The 17,785-nt window shown below is 43.5% G+C and overlaps 2 protein-coding genes across 17 annotated transcripts in view; one reads left to right on the forward strand and one right to left on the reverse strand.

Annotated features, from left to right (window-relative positions):
- The window catches only part of RAD51AP1 (RAD51 associated protein 1), a 57,535-nt gene extending 46,108 nt beyond the window's left edge, over window positions 1-11,427 (reverse strand). For 2 of the 4 annotated variants that reach the window (XM_051850213.2, XM_002712827.5), the window contains exons 1-4: window positions 11,251-11,427; window positions 6,743-6,792; window positions 5,127-5,268; window positions 726-835 (exon numbers count right to left, since the gene is read on the reverse strand). In XM_051850213.2, the coding sequence (XP_051706173.1) occupies window positions 726-835; window positions 5,127-5,268; window positions 6,743-6,792; window positions 11,251-11,267 (319 nt within the window). In that variant the 5' untranslated portion in view covers window positions 11,268-11,427. Of the gene's footprint in view, window positions 1-725; window positions 836-5,119; window positions 5,269-6,742; window positions 6,793-11,250 lie in introns of all 4 variants that reach the window. The other 2 variants (XM_008259692.4, XM_070049355.1) reach the window with 2 other exon arrangements.
- Window positions 11,428-11,535: 108 nt separating this feature from the next.
- FERRY3 (FERRY endosomal RAB5 effector complex subunit 3) overlaps window positions 11,536-17,785 on the forward strand; it is a 48,431-nt gene continuing 42,181 nt past the window's right edge. For 2 of the 13 annotated variants that reach the window (XM_051850211.2, XM_051850206.2), the window contains exons 1-2: window positions 11,536-11,716; window positions 14,975-15,169. In XM_051850211.2, coding sequence (XP_051706171.1) covers window positions 15,063-15,169 — 107 coding nt within the window. In that variant the 5' untranslated portion in view covers window positions 11,536-11,716; window positions 14,975-15,062. Of the gene's footprint in view, window positions 12,003-13,628; window positions 13,720-14,974; window positions 15,170-17,785 lie in introns of all 13 variants that reach the window. The other 11 variants (XM_051850210.2, XM_008259688.4, XM_051850207.2 and 8 more) reach the window with 9 other exon arrangements.

The raw sequence follows: 17,785 nt of genomic DNA on the forward strand, positions 1-17,785 counted from the left end.
CACTTAGGTCCAGATTCAGGCTCCCACGTAAACTGGCCACGTGACAACAGGCAAGTTGCTTACCTTTGCTAAAACTTAATTTCCTCAGCTATAACATGGAGATAAAAATAGTCACGTAGGTTATTATGGGAGATTAAATATTGATCTCATGTGGAAATTGCTAATTATGGTGCCTAACACACAAGAAATAGATACTAAATTTTAACAGTCACTTCTGTGTAGGCAAATTTATGCTTTTTTTGGAACATAAGGATTCCCCAATTATTATAATAACTTTAAAATAAACTAAAGCATTTTAAGAAGGCTTTAAGTCATGATAATTGGTACTAAATGCCAATGCCAAAAAGTACATCATCCACTGAGTAGTGACACCACTAGGTTATTAACCGATTTGGATTTGGAGAAAGAGCAGCAGATTGTTAGGACTGGATAGATCAATTCATTTGATCAAGAAATTAAATTTTCACTCTATACCAAGATGGACTTTGAACATGTAGGCTCATAGTCCACATCCTCGAGCTCTGAGTGTTAAGCAGAGATGCTTGTATGTTTGTATGAATTTTATGAAGCTGAATAAAGAATTAAATCCAACTGTATGCTTGGCAAATTGATTATTTACAGTTCCAAGTCTTCAAAGCTTGTTCTTTCCCTTGTGAAAACTCATCCAAAGAAATGGTTACAAGAGCAATAAGAAAGCTTTCAAGGTTAATATATAGGAAATTTACTTTTGTCTTGAGACGTCCGCACATCAGTGGTGACTGTCGGATGTTCCTTCACTGATAAGGCTAGTGCAACTTCTAAGTCTCTCTGGTACAGCTTATCATCTAAAGCCATCCTAAAATAGGAATAAAAATAATGAGTTTTCAAAAACATCAAGCTAACTAAATAGCAAAGTTTGAGATTTTCCTAAATAACTATTTAAGAGTTGCTAATTTCATTAAAATTTTTTCTATAAATTTATTTATTTATTTGAAAGGCACAGCAACAGAGAAGGAGAGACAGAGAGCTCTTTCAATCCCTGGTTCATTACCCAAATGGCTGCAAAAGCCAGGGTTGGGACAGGCAAATGCGGGGAGCCAGGAACTCCATCCCGGTCTCCCACATGTATGGCAGAGACCCAAAGACTTAGGTCATCTTCTACTGCCTTCCCAGTCACATTACCAGGAAGCTGGATCACAAATGTAACAGCTGGGACTTGAAATGCACTCTAACATGGAATGGCAGTGTTGCAAGCGGTGCCAGCACCTCACAAAAATGTTTTTATAGATTAATTATTATTAATTGATCTTTTATGGTAAGACTCCTAAAATATACCAACAATGTTCTATATATAGTATAACAGGAGCAGCATGTACCTTCCCCCTTACTATTCCCATTAATTGTAATCTCTCTCCTTAACCACCAGTTCCATCCATGTGGGAAGCACCTGCTCAAACTAAACCAGACTTGCTTCAGATTTCAGTTTCACTTAGGCCTCCTCTGACCTCTCCAGTATCCCTTTAGTTAAGTCTCTTATAAATACTTTAGAAAAAGTGTAAAGAATCATTTGGCCAGCGCCGCGGCTCAATAGGCTAATCCTCTGCCTGCGGACCCGGCACACCGGGTTCTAGTCCTGGTTGGGGTGCCGGGTACTACTCCCAGTTGCTCCTCTTCCAGTCCAGCTCTCTGCTGTGGCCCAGGAAGGCAGTGGAGGATGGCCCAAGTCCTTGGGCCCTGTACCCCATGGGAGACCAGGAGAAGCACCTGGCTCCTGGCTTTGGATCAGCGCGGTGTGCCGGCTGCAGCGCACCGGCCGCGGCGGCCATTGGAGGGTGAACCAACGGCAAAGGAAGACCTTTCTCTTTGTCTCTCTCTCTCTCACTGTCCACTCTATCAAAAACAAAAACAAAAAAAGTGTAGAGAATCAAATGGTGGTTATTAGGGACTACGAAGAGTCGGGGGAGGGAGTATGAGATCACTACCAAAATACAGTGAAATGGCAGGAGAAAGTTTTAGTGTTCTACAGCACAGAAGGGTGATTGGTTTGTAACAACTTCATAAAAATATTTTTAATTTATTTGAAGGGCACTTTTTTAAAGATTTATTTATTTATTTGAAAGGCAGAGTTAGAGAGAGAGACTCTTCCATCTGATAATTTGTTACATGGGTACAATAATGATAATCAAATCAGAGTAGTGAGCATGTATCTCCTTTTCAAAGATTTTACTCTTCTTTTTGTTGGGAACCTTTAAATTCCTCCCTTCTACTTATTTATAAAATACACAAAAATTGTTATAAACCAGGGCTGGTTAAGCCTCCTCTTACAATGCCAGCATCACCTGTGGGTGCCGGTTCACAATCCAGCTGCTCCACTTCTGATGCGCCTGGGAAAGCAGAAGTTGGCCCAACTGCTCAGACCCTTGCACCCACATGGGAGACCTGGAAGAAGCTCCAGGCTCCTAGCTTCAGCCTGGTCCATTTGGGGAGTGAACCAGTAGATAAAAGACCTCTCTCTCTGTGTCTCTACCTCTCTAACTCTTTCAAATAAGTAAAATAAAATCCTTAAAAAAGAAATTCATTCCTTTAAAGTTTACAATACAGTTTTTAGTGTATTCTAAGTCATGAAAAATCACAGATACCAAATTTCAGAACATTTTCACTATCCCCAAAAGAAACCACATAACCATCAACAGTCACCCCCCACTGTCCACATCTCCAGTTCCTGGCAATCATTAACCTATTCTCTATCTGTAGGGATTTGCCTATTCTGAATATTACCTATAAATAGGATAACATACTATGTGATCTTTTGTGTCTGGCTTGTTTCCTCAGTATGCTTTCATGTCTTTTTATGGCTGAGTAATATTCCATTGTACAGACACCCAATTTTGTTTTCCCATTCATGAGCTGATACATTTGGACTCTTCCACTTTGGCTGTTGTGAATAATGCTGATCTCAACACTCATGTGCAAGCTTTGGTGTGGGCATGTTTACATTCCTCTTGGGTTTATTTCTAGGCTGGTCACAGAACAACCCTACGCTTAACACTTTGAGAAACAGCTGAATTGTTTTCCAATTTGTTTGCACCTTTCTATATCCATTCTCATCAGCCATGAATGAGGACTCCAATTTCTCCACATCCTCATCAGTACTTGTTATTCTCTTTTTCACTATAATCACTGAATGGGTATGAAGTACTTCACTGTGGTTTTGATTTGAATTTCCCTGATTGCTAATGATGTTGCATTTGGGTGTCTCCTTTGGAGAAATGTCCATTCAGATCTCTTGTGCAAATCTCTTTTTACTGTTGAGTTCTAAGTTCTTTTAGGGGCCAGCGCTGTGACACAGCAGGTAAAGCCCTGCCTGTAGTGCCAGCAACCCGTATAAGCACCTGTTCGAGTCCTGGCTGCTCCACTTTCAGTCCAGCTCTCTGCTATGGCTTGGAAAAACAGTACAAGATGGCCCAAGTCTTTGGGCACCTGAACCTGCGTGGGAGACCTGGAGGAGGCTCCTGGCTTCGGATCAGCCCAGCTCCAGCCATTGTGGCCACTTGGGGAGTGAACCAGTGAATGAAGACCTCTCTCTCTCTCTCTCTCTCTGCCTCTGCAACTCCATCTTCAAATAAACAAATGAATCTTTGAAGAAAAAAAAAGAGTTGTTTTATATTCTGGATACAATTCTCATATCAGTTATATTATCTGCAAGTATTTTCTTTTACCCATGGATTGTTTTCTCCTTATATTCAAAGTATAGTACAAGAAATTTTAAAAACATAAGAGAAAAAGTAAACAACATGACATGGGGTAAATTTTTCTATGTTGGCCGGGGCCACGGCTCACTAGGCTAATCCTCCGCCTGCAGCGCCAGCACACCAGGTTCTAGTCCCAGTCAGAGTGCCGGATTCTGTCTCGGTTGCTCCTCTTCCAATCCACAGCTCTTTGCTGTGGCCCAGAAGTGCAGTGGAGGATGGCCCAAGCGCTTGGGCCCTGCCCCTGCACGGGAAACCAGGAGAAGCACCTGGCTCCTGGCTTCAGATCAGCGTGGTGCACCGGCTGCAGCACGCTGGCCACAGTGGCCATTGGAGGGCGAACCAGTAGAAAAAGGAGGACCTTTCTCTCTGTCTCTCTCACTGTCCACTCTGCGTGTCAAAATAAATAAATAAATAAAAATCTAAAAAAAGTTTCTCTATGTTAATTAGAGCAACTTGTAGCAATAATATGCTGTTTACTGATATTCCATCTTTTAATATTCCTCTTTTGCCCATCTCCTCTCCCTGCTACAAATTTGGGATCTCTTAGGACTTCACTCACTCTTAACTCCCTCATAGGAATTAAAATAGAATTACAGGTCTAGTCTAGAAACCACAGGACCTTCTCACTGCCAGACAAATGTGGACAAGATAAGGAAAAATATCTTTTATCTACAGGAAAACAGATGTTTTAAACTCTCCAAAACAGTTCTTAAAAATTATAATTTTGAACAGAGTAGAGAGTCTTGTAAGATTTCAGGACTTCAGAGACAGGTATGTGGTCTTATAACAGCCACCCATCACTTCTACACTTTGTAATTATTATTGTTTTAATATTTAAATATGTATCTCATAATTGTAATTTTCTTTTTTTAACTCAACTGGTTAGAAGGGAATCATGGGCCAGCACCGTCGCTCACTTGACTAATCCTCCACCTGCGGCACCAGCGCCCTGGGTTCTAGTCCCGGTCGGGGCGCCGGATTCTGTCCCGGCTGCTCCTCTTCCAGTCCAGCTCTCTGCTGTGGCCCAGGAGGGCAGTGGAGGATGGCCCAAGTGCTTGAGTCCCTGCACCCGCATGGGAGACCAGGAGGAAGCACCCGGCTCCTGGCTTTGGATCAGCGCAGCACGAGCCGTAGTGGCCATTAGGGGAGTGAATCAACAGAAGGAAGACCTTTCTCTCTGTCTCTCTCTCACTGTCTGTAACTCTACCTGTCAAATAAAAACAATAAAAAAAAAAAAAAAGAAGGGAATCATGGTATATCCTTGTTATCCTACATGCACTAAATAAGATGTATGATTCTCTATGAGTTCTAACTTAAACCACAAGAGTATGAATCTGTGTCTGTTTTAAATGAACACATCTATGTCATATACTTACTGTCTGTCTTACCTCTCACCTTTTTTTAGGGGTTTTCTCTTGGAGTGGGATGTCTTGTTTCTGGACATTCTTCAAGTTAGATTTTGGTTTATCTTGTTTTAACTCCTTTGGTGTTGTTCTGGATTTCTTGTTTAAAGGTACAGTTGCCGAAACAAAATCATCTATTTATGTAGGAATTAAAAATAAATAAAATTAATTTCTTGGCAGTTGAAATTCATTACAGTGGATGTTCAAGTTTTCTACAATTTAAAAATCATGGGTGGTATTCTTCTTGTCTTTATTCTAACTCTGCTGTTTTAACTCCTCTTTGCTTTTGTAGCCTTTATTTTTACATACTAATCCATCAAAAACCAATTTACTTTAAAAACGGCAAAGGCAATTAAGGTAGCATCTAAATGTAAAACATATGCTTCATAAAAAACCTATAAAGCCATTAAGAAAATTGTAGAATTTTATCATACTGAAAATGAAAGGAAATTATTTTTATGTCAACTACACACTGCAGTCAAATGTCTGCTTTCAAAGGCCCATTACCTTTTCCTTCTACATGAACCAAGCTATTAAAGTAAGAAGCATCATGAGGAAAGGGACAGACGCTCCTATTCCACAATAGCTGTATTTTCTCTGTCAATTACCATATCGATCTCCCCATGTTCCTACCAAAGTAACTTCTGGTAAAGAGATGTTCCTTTCTAGGTGATTACTGTTTCTTCTAGTTTTGTTTTGTTGTCCTACTAATCCTCAGAACTATTGCAGTTCTTCTCTGGACACTCAACATAAAACTGCTGCTGTGGCTTTTAAACATATATATGACACCTGTATACATACCATACCTTCAGGGCCAATGTAGTTTTAATAATATACTCTAGCATTTATTAATACATGCTGCCTCTTACATGGGTTTCCTATCTAGGGACATATGTTACTTATGACTTTCTGTGCCCTTAAGCTATGCACAGCACCCAGAACATAAATAGCAGTTTATAAATATTTGGTGACTGATGGTGGTAACAAAAAGTTCAGTTACACTCTGCACTATTTTCTCCCACATTGTAGGCATACGTACATAAGTCTGTGACCAAGGCAAAATCAGATTCCTTCAAACCTAGGAATTATTATTTTACATACAGAAAACTCTGGAGGTCTGAGAAAGAAATATACAACTTACTTCAAAGTATAGTGTAATCTGATACAAAGTTTTTCAAAATTCTCAAAGTGCTCTTACAGCAGAGACAAGTAAATACACAATCAATATGGCATAGCTTAAGGCCAACCTTTCTTCTAGGTCTTATTTTATATTGCAATTAATGGAAATTTTTATATAATACCCTGTAATATATTTGCATCACAAAAAAAATGTTTCTTCTTTGGGAAATAGAGGAGACAAAACCTGATCTCAGAAACAGAGAGCAGCTAAGTCCTAAAGTACCACTTATCACTTCATATGTTCATGTATCATTCACCTACACCATTCCTATCAGTGTAATTATCAGCATTAATTATTCAAAATCCTTAGGAAATTCTTTTTCCAACTAACTTCAAATGCAATTGGAGGATATGTTAAATATATGAGCTGTAAATGGCATGTAAATAAATTTGTACATCTGTAAAACAAATGTAAGAAGCTCTACTTACCATCACTGTCGGAGTCCTCAAACTGTGAGTAATTGACTGGTTTCTTATGTCTATGATCAAGACAGAAATGTTTCATTAACACTTGTCAATTTCTCATCCGCATTCCTTAAGACTATTAACAATCTTGAATAAAAATGTGTTTGGATTCTCTTAAAAATACTTAAATCTAAATACTATCTGCATTTCTACAACAGGGATTTAGCATTAACTGAAATAGTTCAAAGGGTACCTTTTTTTTAAAGATCTATTTTACTTATTTGAAAGACAGAGTTACAGAGAGAGGCAGAGACAGAGAGAGAGGTCTTCTATCCACTGGTTCACTCCCCAGATGACCATAATGGCCAGAGCTGTGCCTATCCAAAGCCAGGAGCCAGGAGCTTCCTCTGGGTCTCCCACATGGGTGCAGGGTCCCAAGGACTCGGGCCATCCTCCACTGCTATCCTAGGCCATAGTAGAGAGCTGGATCGAAAAAGGAGCAGCCGGGACTAGAACCGGTGCACATATACATATGGGATGCCAGCGCCTCAGGCCAGGCGCCATGGCTCAACAGGCTAATCCTCCGCCTGCAGCACCGCCCCCCACCCCAGTCCCGGTTGGGGCGCCGTATTCTGTCCCAGTTGCTCCTCTTCCAATCCAGCTCTCTGCTGTGGCCCAGGAGGGCAGAGGAGGATGGCCCAAGTACTTGGGTCCCTGCACCCGCATGGGAGACCAAGAAAAAGTACCCAGCTCCTGGCTTCAGATCGGTGCAGCACTGGCCATAGCGGCCATTAGGGGAGTGAACCAACGGAAGGAAGACCTTTCTCTCTGTCTCTCACTGTCTATAACTCTCTCTCTGTCTCTCTCTCACTGTAACTCTGCCTGGCAAAAAAAAAAAAAAAAGTTCATGTAGGGCCAGTGCTGTAGCATAGCAAGTAAAGCCACCACCTGCAGCGCTGGCATCCAATATGGGCACCTGTTCGAGTCCCTGCTGCTCCACTTCCAATCCAGCTCTCCGCAATGGCCTGGGAAAGCAGTAGAAGATGGCCCAAGTGCTTGAGCCCCTGCACTCGCATGGAAGCCTCGAAGAAACTCCTGGCTCCTGCACCCAGTTGAGAGACCCAGAAGAAGCTCCTGACCTTGGATCAGCCCAGCTTCAGCCACTGGAGCCATCTGGGGAGTGAACTAGCAGACGGAAGATCTCTCTTTCTCTGCCTCTGCCTCTCTGTAACTGTCTTTCAAATAAATCAATAAATCTTTTTTTAAAAAGTTCATAGAAAATGGAGTTAAAGACAAGTTTATTTTGGTGTAAAAAGAAAATTTAAATCTTTTCAGTTTTTTCATAATTTGCATTTTCCACAAACTTTCTGAAGGTACCTGTATAATTATACCTGATTTACTTGATATGGAAAAATTTCAGATAACTTGTAAGAATAACCCACATAATTAACAATTACAATTTATATGCTGTTTAACTGCTATTGGACATTTGTAAGTTCCTCTTGTATGACCTTTTTTGTTTTGTATGTGCATTCTATCTTTCTTAATAGATTACATCTTTAAAAAAAAAAAGATTTTTACAGAGAGAGAGAGAGAGAGAGAGATCGAGAGATCCCCAAATGGCCACCACAACAGCCAGGCTGAAGCCAGCAGCCAGGAGCTTCATCTGAGTTTCCCACGTGGATGCAGGGGCCCAAAGATCTGGGCCATCTTCTACTGCTTTCCCAGGCTATTAGCAGGGAGCTGGATCAAAAGCAGAGCAGCCAGGCCGGCGCCGCGGCTCACTAGGCTAATCCTCCGCCTAGCGGCGCCGGCACACCGGGTTCTAGTCCCGGTCGGGGCGCCGGATTCTGTCCCGGTTGCCCCTCTTCCAGGCCAGCCCTCTGCTGTGGCCAGGGAGTGCAGTGGAGGATGGCCCAGGTGCTTGGGCCCTGCACCCCATGGGAGACCAGGAAAAGCACCTGGCTCCTGGCTCCTGCCATTGGATCAGCGCGGTGCGCCGGTCGCAGCGTGCCGGCCGTGGCGGCCATTGGAGGGTGAACCAACGGCAAAGGAAGACCTTTCTCTCTGTCTCTCTCTCTCACTGTCCACTCTGCCTGTCAAAAAAAAAAAAAAAAAAAAAAAAAGCAGAGCAGCCAGGACTCAAACCGTGCCCACATGGTTTGCTGGCATTGCAGGTGGAGCTTAACTTGTTATGTTAATGCCAAGTCAGCCCTGGTTAGAAACTTCTTGATACTACAATCCATCCTTTTTGATCTCTCCACAATACGAAATAATGTTTTTTATGCAATGGGCTCTTTAACAATGGTGAGTGACCTTGTTCCTGCCACCTGAAATGAATCTTTAAGCTACATGAGGACATTAGAAGAAAATCAAAAGGAAAAAAATAGCATTTCCTTCTTTGTGCCTCTAAGCACTGAATGATACAAATGGTCTTCTAGTCTTGGCTTCTATCTTCTTTCTGTCAAACATCCCAGTGGAACTGCTAGTTGGTCAGTTGGCTGTTCTTTCAAGCAAAAATGACGTCCCATGAAAAAGAAACAAATTCCACTGACAATTCGAATTCACAAATGCTTTTCCTTGAGATAAGCACCCACATTTCAGCATGTAGAATGTAGGTGTAATGCCCACTTCCTCATACCCAATCTTCAAAAAGTGTACTCATGTTACTCTCCTACTCTTCAGTTTTAAAGAATTTCAGAGCTGAATAAAACATAGGACCTCCATCCGTAAAAATCCCAAGATTCAGTAATAGTAAAAGGAAATTGAAAGCCTATTTGAAAAAGAGAGTACACTCAAGGGCTGAGGTACAATGAATACAGTAACTCTTACTGCTTTATCAAGAATATTCTTAAATGAAGCTGAGATTTTGTCCCCACTCTGAATGGTTCGCAGTAAAGAACGCGACCACTGGGAGCAGCCTGACGCCACTGTCTCCACGCGGGCTGAGGTGCCCGCAAGCTTTCTAATCTCTGCCGTGCAAATGACAGAACAGTGAAAAGGGCAAATAAAGTCTTAGGACTGTTAGGAAAATAGCTTTCACTTTGAAGACTGGAGACAGTTTCAGGGACCCCATGAGGTAGCAGATATTTTTTCCTTTTTTTATGAAAGCGAATCTAAGCTTTCATGATATTGACACACAAATGCCTTGAAGTTTAAAGGATTATTTGGTAAATTGTGGGTTTTCTGCTTTTTTATTTTTTTTCCAAAGAATCCTTTTATTTAAGGACTACACACTTCATGCATTTCCTAAGTACAACTTGAGGAATATAGTGATTCTTCCCACCATACCTGCCCTCCCACCACTCCTCCTCCTCCATCTCCCATTCCCAGTCCCATTCTCCACTAAGATCCATTTTCAATTACTTTTATACACAGAAGACCAATTCTATACTAAGTAAAGAGTTCAACAATTTGCACAAAGGAAAAAAAAAAAAAAAACCTGTTCCTCAACAGTCGAGACAACGGCTGGCAGAACATACTTTAACAATCTTTCTTCCCAACAAAGAGACTATCTCTTTGCTACGTGGATGCTTGAAACCCACTTCAAGTTGAGCATGTCTCTAATTCCCCACATGTCATTTTTCTGGTGTTTCCCCTATCACTCAATACAAAAGACATCCATTCAGTGGCTCAGAAATATCAGGGAGTCATCCTTGACTTCTTTTTTACCACTTCATCACAGGGATCATGCTCATGCACTTCATTAGCAAGTTCCACCAGCAGACTATATCCCAGCTTCATCTTCCATTCTGTGTCGACTAATAACACCCCAGGCCAAACCACCGCCCAGTGACCTCACTGGGTCGCTCTACCTGGAGTGCCCCCTACTCTTAGGAGACTAGCTCCTTCTCTTGGCTCGTGTCTATCACACGTCTTCTTCCTGGGAAAGCACGACCTCGCCATCCTACTTCCCTCTTTCCCACTCCATCACATGGCCATGTTTATTTTCGGCGCCCTAACCTCCCCTCCAGCACCCGGTATGGTATAGAAAAAGCAAGTCTCTTCAATAACGCTTTTGCATGAATGGCTGACTGGGGCTTCCAAAAGCACTGGCGTGCATCGAAGCGGAGGAAGACTTTCAAGAATATAATGGAAAGCACAGTACAACGGTCTGGGGTCCGATGATTCAGGGTTGCGCACTGCGCCACCTGCAAGCTGTGTGACCCAGGTAAATTGGCCCAGCTAGTTTGCAATCGGTAAGAGAGGAAGATCTACGCCTCCTGTATGAGAATCGCAGAGAGGAGCAAATGAAAACAACACACAAGCGGGCGTGCGGGGAAATGGGAAGCGCTGTTCACACGCTAGCAGACGGCCTCGTTCGGGTGCGGTGAGCAAAAGGAACAGCAACAGCTGCGAAGGGAGGCAAACGGCGGGGACGCCTCCCTCCGGGCAACCGGAGCTCCTCCCGGGGACTAGCGAGGTCCAACAACCGCCCATTCCACCCTCTCACCCGGCCCTTTCCCTCCATCCGGTGCCGACGCGGTCTACACCGTTCTCCCCACCCCGGCTGGGCGTCAGAAACCACCCACCTCACAGGCCGCACCATGGTCGCTCTCAACGCTGGAGATCCTGCGGCTCTCAGGTTCTTCTCGTCCGCCGCGACGGTTTCAATTCCCGCCCAAAATCAGACATCCCGCACTCCGCCCCGCTGCCAGCAGCCTTCCAATCACCACCAGCCACCCCGCGGCGGCGCATGCGCCCTAAGAAGAGCGCGTGACCTCACGGCCTTCCCCGGGCATCGCCCTAGCATCCGGCTAGCCGGAACCGAGTTTGTGTATTCCCTCAGCACTTTCGTCACGCTGAGGGGCTCCTGCGCTCTTTCTGATATGCACAGTAACGGTAGAAATACACATTATTGCACCTTTCAAATGATTAAACCTGAGAATACTGGAACAAAAGGGGACTTGGACTGAGGATTCTTCTGCAAAGTGCCAGAGAAATGGAACAGACGTGAGTGAATCTGCCGTGGCGGATCTGCTGGCTATAAAAACAAGAGTAAGTCAGCTGACGTTTCTGGTGCCCAGGCTCTCTGACAGCTCGGAGTGAGCGAGCCGCTTCGGAATTAGGTGAGGTGAGCCCTCAGCCAAAAGCTAGGAATACCTTTCCGACTGAAACTCTGTTCCCTCCGTTGGCTGGAGCCCCTGGGCCGGGCAGGCTGCCATCTCGTTCCTTGACCGACCCGAGCCGCAGACTCCGCTCTTGGGCTTATGTGAGCTGAGTCTGGCCCGCCTTCTATTCCAATTTTGTATCTTCTATGATATCACGGCTGCTAAAAAGTGAGGTAAGGGCTTCAAGGTAGACAGACGTAACTAAAATGTGCGTTTTGGAACAGGTGTCTAAACGTTGAATCGGCTGAAGCCGGAGCTAATGATTGGTACCGAAAGCAATGCTTCTGAACTAGTCAGACCAAAAGCCCTTATTTCTGCAAATTTCAATGCCCAGCAGCAGTGTTCTTTTGCTGCTCTGATTTTCTTGTGAGTATTCAATTAGTAACCTGCGGATTTTTTGCTGATGTGTTCCTAGTGTATTTTATTGTTACTGCCTTCCGCGTATTGATCTTACGTTGGTCGGATGCTTTGTGTTCGTTGTTTGACTCGTGTAACAGATCTGCGAGGTACATGACATTATCTCCAACTGATAGTTGTTGAGACGGCGACCGAACGGTGGAGTCAGAATTTGAACTCCTTGAATGACAGTCAGGGACCTGTTCTCCGATCGCGACACTGCCCTTTGTCAGTAAACATTTGCCTGGGGTCCGTGTGCACCCTGGTTCATACGAAGCTGGAGTTGTCGGTAGGGGTTAGATCCTGCGGGGGGCCTTGGATGCCAGGTCAAGGAGTGTTGGGAGGAGGTAGGGCGGGGTTTTAAGTGGAGGGAATCTAAAATATGGAGAGGTGGGGTTGTGTTTCCACTGGCCACAGGGAGTTCTGTTTGGCTGCTTAATTAATCCAGACCAGGTGGTGGTGCTGATGCTACACATGAAGTCAGTGGGATGTTATCTTTTTGTATCATATTCTCCCCTCACTGGCTGAGCTCAGAACTTCTGATGGCACATAGCTCTGGATTCTGCACATTAGTCAGCTTTCAGTTTTAACCATCAGAAAGATTTTTAATGTAAGACCCTTACTTTTCAGTACATGTACATTGCACTTAATAGAATCATACATTTTAACTTTTTAAAAATTGTGTTTTCACGTGTTGCATCATCTTTGAGAATTTACATTTCCCAGAGGTAAAATCTATTTCTTCAGTATAAGAAAGTGTTTTCTCTCCTTCTCTGTCACCCCCACCTTGCCTTTTAAGGTTTATTATTTATTTATTTGACAGGCAGAATGACAGAAGGAGGGAGACAGAGACACCTTCTATCTTCTGGTTCATTCAATGAATGGCTGCAATAGCTAGGTCTGGACCAGGCCAAAACCAGGAGCCAGGAACTCTATCTGGACCGCCACGTGGGTGGCAGGTACCTAAGTACTTGGACCATCCTCCACTACCTTCCTGGGTGCATTAGCAGGTAGCTAGATCAGAAGTGGAGCAGCTGGGACTCTTACAGGCACTCCAGTATGGGATGCCAGTGACACAAGTGGCAGCTTAACCTTCTGTGCCACAATGCTGGCCCCTGGAATGGAGTTTCTGCATCATTGAACATACTGGCTACTGTTGGTAGCTACTGTCAGTTTTATAGAATTGTTGTACATATTTCCATTGCTTTATATTTAATAAATGGGGGTGAACCCATTCTGTGAGTAAAACATACATACTCATTCTTTGTATTAGTATGAAATAGACAAAATTTTTACATTTTTACTTAAAAATTTTATGTATGCATATTTGAAAATATAGTCTGGATAATTCATCAAATGCCTCCCTCAAAAACTCCTTTGTCTGAGTTATTTTTATATTTCAGGTGACCTCTTCTTAAAGAAAAATACGAATAATTGTTAACTTCGTTTCTCCCAGTGAGAACCAGAAAATCAAAACATTGTACAATTCAGCAAGTATGTATAACCATTATATTTCCAACAGCCTGCCTGGCACATGAAATAGAAGAAGAAAGAATTCCTTCCACTGGAAATATATGGTTCTAGCAAGCATGAGAAATAGAGTACCGTAGGAGCCATGATTCCGATACTCACAGGCTCATACTATGAGAGCCTATAATGGGGACCCTATACAGCTTTAGAAAGTTGAAGAAGGCTTCTTGGGGGCTGTCTGAGCTGAAACCTGAAGAATAACTGTTTGTTGTCCAAGAGAAATAAGATGAGTGAAAGTGCTCTAAAGGAAAAGTCCGAAAGCTGGGAGTGGAAAGGGAAGTTTGGTGTTGACAGAAGTTGAATGTGGCTGGCACATAAAGTCTGTGAATCTGTGTGTTGGAGAAGAGGGCTGCAGATGGTGGGAGAAGAGTTTGGAGATTCGGGGAGGGACATTGTCTGCTGGGTTAAGGAGTTTGGATTTTATCCTGAGAGCAATGGAATGTCATTGAAAGATTTTAAGTAGATGAGCAATGTGATGAGATGACTGTATTTAATTTTTTTTAGAAAGATGACTGTGAGTTCACTGTAGAAAATAGTTGAGAGCTGATTTGATGGAAGAATGCCTAGCCACAGGGAGTCCCGCTCGGAGGCTGATGACTACATCTGTAATTGGTGTTGGATCTTACTCCCTTTACCTAGGTTGTCTTTCTGAACAGTGTCCAGTTTGCCTTGTGGAAGGCATCCTGTACTTTGTTTTTCTGAATATCTCCTACTCATTACTCTCCTATGTGGAAGTCTTTCTAGCACTTTCTTACCTGCCCTTTACCAATCAGATCTCAAGACCACAGCTCTAAGACCCTCAAGATCAGGGATTCATTTCTTGGACTTTGTTTTCACCATATTTTCATAAGCTTGGTGTCTGCCTCACCCCTGCACCTCTTCCTAACAATCCTCTTTGCTTTCCTCTCCATGTTCCTTCCATAGTATTGAGCACTCTACTTAAGAATACAAAGTAAGTTATGGGCATGTTTTTTTCTTAAATGAAGTTTGAAAGAAACAGTGTTTTTATTAAAAAGAAGAAGAGGAAGAACTTTGTTTTTATCACAAAGATGAAAATACAGGCATAAGCACTTGGAAAAAACTAGGATAATTGGGTCAGAGCCCCACATATAAAATCTACCAGTGGTAAAACGTTGTCTTAGAATTGATGTAGCAATAATGAAACATGGTGGTTCTTTTATGTATTTATAACCCATTGCTTTTTTTTGTTAATTTATAGAAGTCCTGGCAAAGACTATGAAGAAAAACAGAGAAAGAGTGTGCCACAAAGAAAGGGAATTCGTGTATAAATTCAAAGTAGGACGAGAATGCTTAGAACTGAAGGTGCCCCTCCAATTTCCAGTTCAAGAGAACGTCAGTCATCTGCATGGGCGTCTGATGCCGTTGCACAATCTGCCGTGCTTTGTAGAAAATGGTGAGGACTGGGTTTCTTTAATTAATGCCATGTTATTATTTTCCTATAGTCTCTTTCATTAGACATTTCCTGTTAGAAAGCTTACTCCTGGCCGACGCTGCGGCTCACTAAGCTAATCCTCCACCTTGTGGCGCCGGCACACCGGGTTCTAGTCCTGGTCGGGGCGCCGGATTCTGTCCCGGTTGCCCCTCTTCCAGGCCAGCTCTCTGCTGTGGCCAGGGAGTGCAGTGGAGGATGGCCCAAGTGCTTGGGCCCTGCACCCCATGGGAGACCAGGAGAAGCACCTGGCTCCTGCCATCAGATCAGCGCGGTGCGCCGGCTGCAGCGGCCATTGGAGGGTGAACCAACGGCAAAAGGAAGACCTTTCTCTCTATCTCTCTCACTGTCCACTCTGCCTGTCAAAAAAAAAAAAAAAAAAAAAAAGCTTACTTCTAAGAAACATTAGAAAGAGCCATGAAATATGAATTGTTCAACTGCTTCTATGAACAAGAAAGGTTCCCCAGACCTTTGTTTTATTGAGTGTTTTCCCTCTAACCCTTGTAGGTCTTTATAAAGCAACTGAGGATAAAAATTACATAATGAAAAATGAGCTACAAAGTCTAGATTGAAACTCTTAACCTCTGAATTTAGTTGGGTGGATTCTTGAGACATTTCAGTTCTGACTAATTTAATCGTAATAGAATTTTATTGTTAAATTGGTTGACTTTTCAATGGTCTGGTCATCAGTTTCTGAGATGACATGGAAGAGTATGTCTTTGCTTTCCGAAATTATTTCTGTAAAGCAATCTGTGGTAAACCATTTTGAAAGGTCTGTGTTCTATCTCACAGACTAGGAAAAATTTTAAATTGAGAATATGTTGGATTATAGAAAGTTAGAAGGGAACCTAGAAACTTTCTAGGATTATCACACCATACAAAGAAGGGAGCTAGATCATGAAGAGGTTAAATTGTTCACCTGAGGCAGGAGTTCTCAAAATGTGGTCCCCTCATCAGCAGAAACAGTATCATCTGAGAACCTGTCAGAAGTGCCAGTTCTGGGGCCAGTGTTGTGGTGAGTGGGTAAAGCTGTCGCCTGCAATGCCAGCATCCTGTGTGGATGCCAGTTCCTGTCCTGGTTGCTCCACTTCCAATCCAGCTCCATGCTAATGGCCTGGGGAAAGCAAAGGAAGATGGCTCAAGTGTTTGGGCCCCTACCACCCCCTTGGGAGATCCAGATGAAACTCTGGCTCCTTGCTTCCATGTGGCCCAGCACTGGCAGTTATGGTCATCTGGGAGGTGAACCAGTGGGCGGAAGGTCTATCTCTCCCTTTCTGTTTCCGTAATTGTGCCTTTCAAATAAATAAATAATCTTTAAGAAGAAACAAAAACAAAAAGGAAGAACTGCCAGTTCTGAATCCCTTCTCATTCCAGCTCAGTCTGGGGGTGGCACTGCATTCTGGTATTTTTTTTTTAAAGATTTATTTATTTATTTGAAAGTCAGAGTTACACAGAGAGAGAAGGAGAGACAGAGAGAGAAAGTCTTCCATCCTCTGGTTCACTCTCCAGATGGCCACAACGGCTGGAGCTGGGCTGATCCGAAGCCAGGAGCCAGGTGCTTCTTCCAGGTCTCCCACACCAGCACAGGGGCCCAAGGACTTGGGCCAGCTTCTACTGCTTTCCCAGGCCGTAGCAAAGAGCTACATCAGAAGAGGAGCAGCCGGGACTCAAACCGCTACCCAAATGGGATGCTGGCACTGCAGATTGTGGCTTTACCTGCTATACCACAGTGCCAGCCCCTTGCACTCTGTTTTAAAAAACACCAAGTGTTGGTTGGCACCACGGCTCACTAGGCTAATCCTCCACCTCCGGCGCCGGCACACTGGGTTCTAGTCCTGGTCAGGCGGCGGATTCTGTCCCGGTTGCTCCTTTTCCAGTCCAGCTCTCTGCTGTAGCCCGGGGCGCTGGATTCTGTCCTGGTTGCTCCTCTTCCAGGCCAGCTCTCTGCTGTGGCCAGGGAGTGCAGTGGAGGATGGCCTAAGTCCTTGAGCTCTGCACCTGCATGGGAGACCAGGAGAAGCACCTGGCTCCTGGCTTCGGATCAGCGAGGTGTGCCAGCCGCAGCGCACTGGCCACAGCGGCCATTGGAGGGTAAACCAATTGTAAAGGAAGACCTTTCTCTCTCTCTCTCTCTCTCTCTCTCTCTCTCTCTTTCTCTCTCTCTCTCTCACTGTCCACTCTGCCTGTCAAAAAAAAAAAAAAAAACCTCCAAATGTTAAATCCCTCTAGGGGATCTGATTGCTGTACATGGAAAGTTGTGAACTACTTACTTATCCAAAGTCAAGAGAGGTAGTGACAGAGCCAAGGCCAGAACCCAGGAATTAGGACTTCTGTTTCAGTGCTCTTTCCATTATATATGATCTCGAAGAAGTGCCTCTGAGATTGAAATCATAGATCATTTGAATTAAATACATTTTAATATGCTGGTCAGTTTCTCACGCAAAATCAAAAGATGTGGCAACACACCCTTTAGAGTTATACAGGAAACTCTTTCACTTCAATACAGACTCTCAAAATCTATAGATTTTCCTTTATGTGCTTGTACCCTCAAAATCTGTAGGTTTTCCTTTATGTGCTTGT

Source organism: Oryctolagus cuniculus, chromosome 9 (genome assembly GCF_964237555.1).
Source record: "Oryctolagus cuniculus chromosome 9, mOryCun1.1, whole genome shotgun sequence".
In the NCBI taxonomy this organism is placed as follows: Eukaryota; Metazoa; Chordata; class Mammalia; order Lagomorpha; family Leporidae; genus Oryctolagus; species Oryctolagus cuniculus.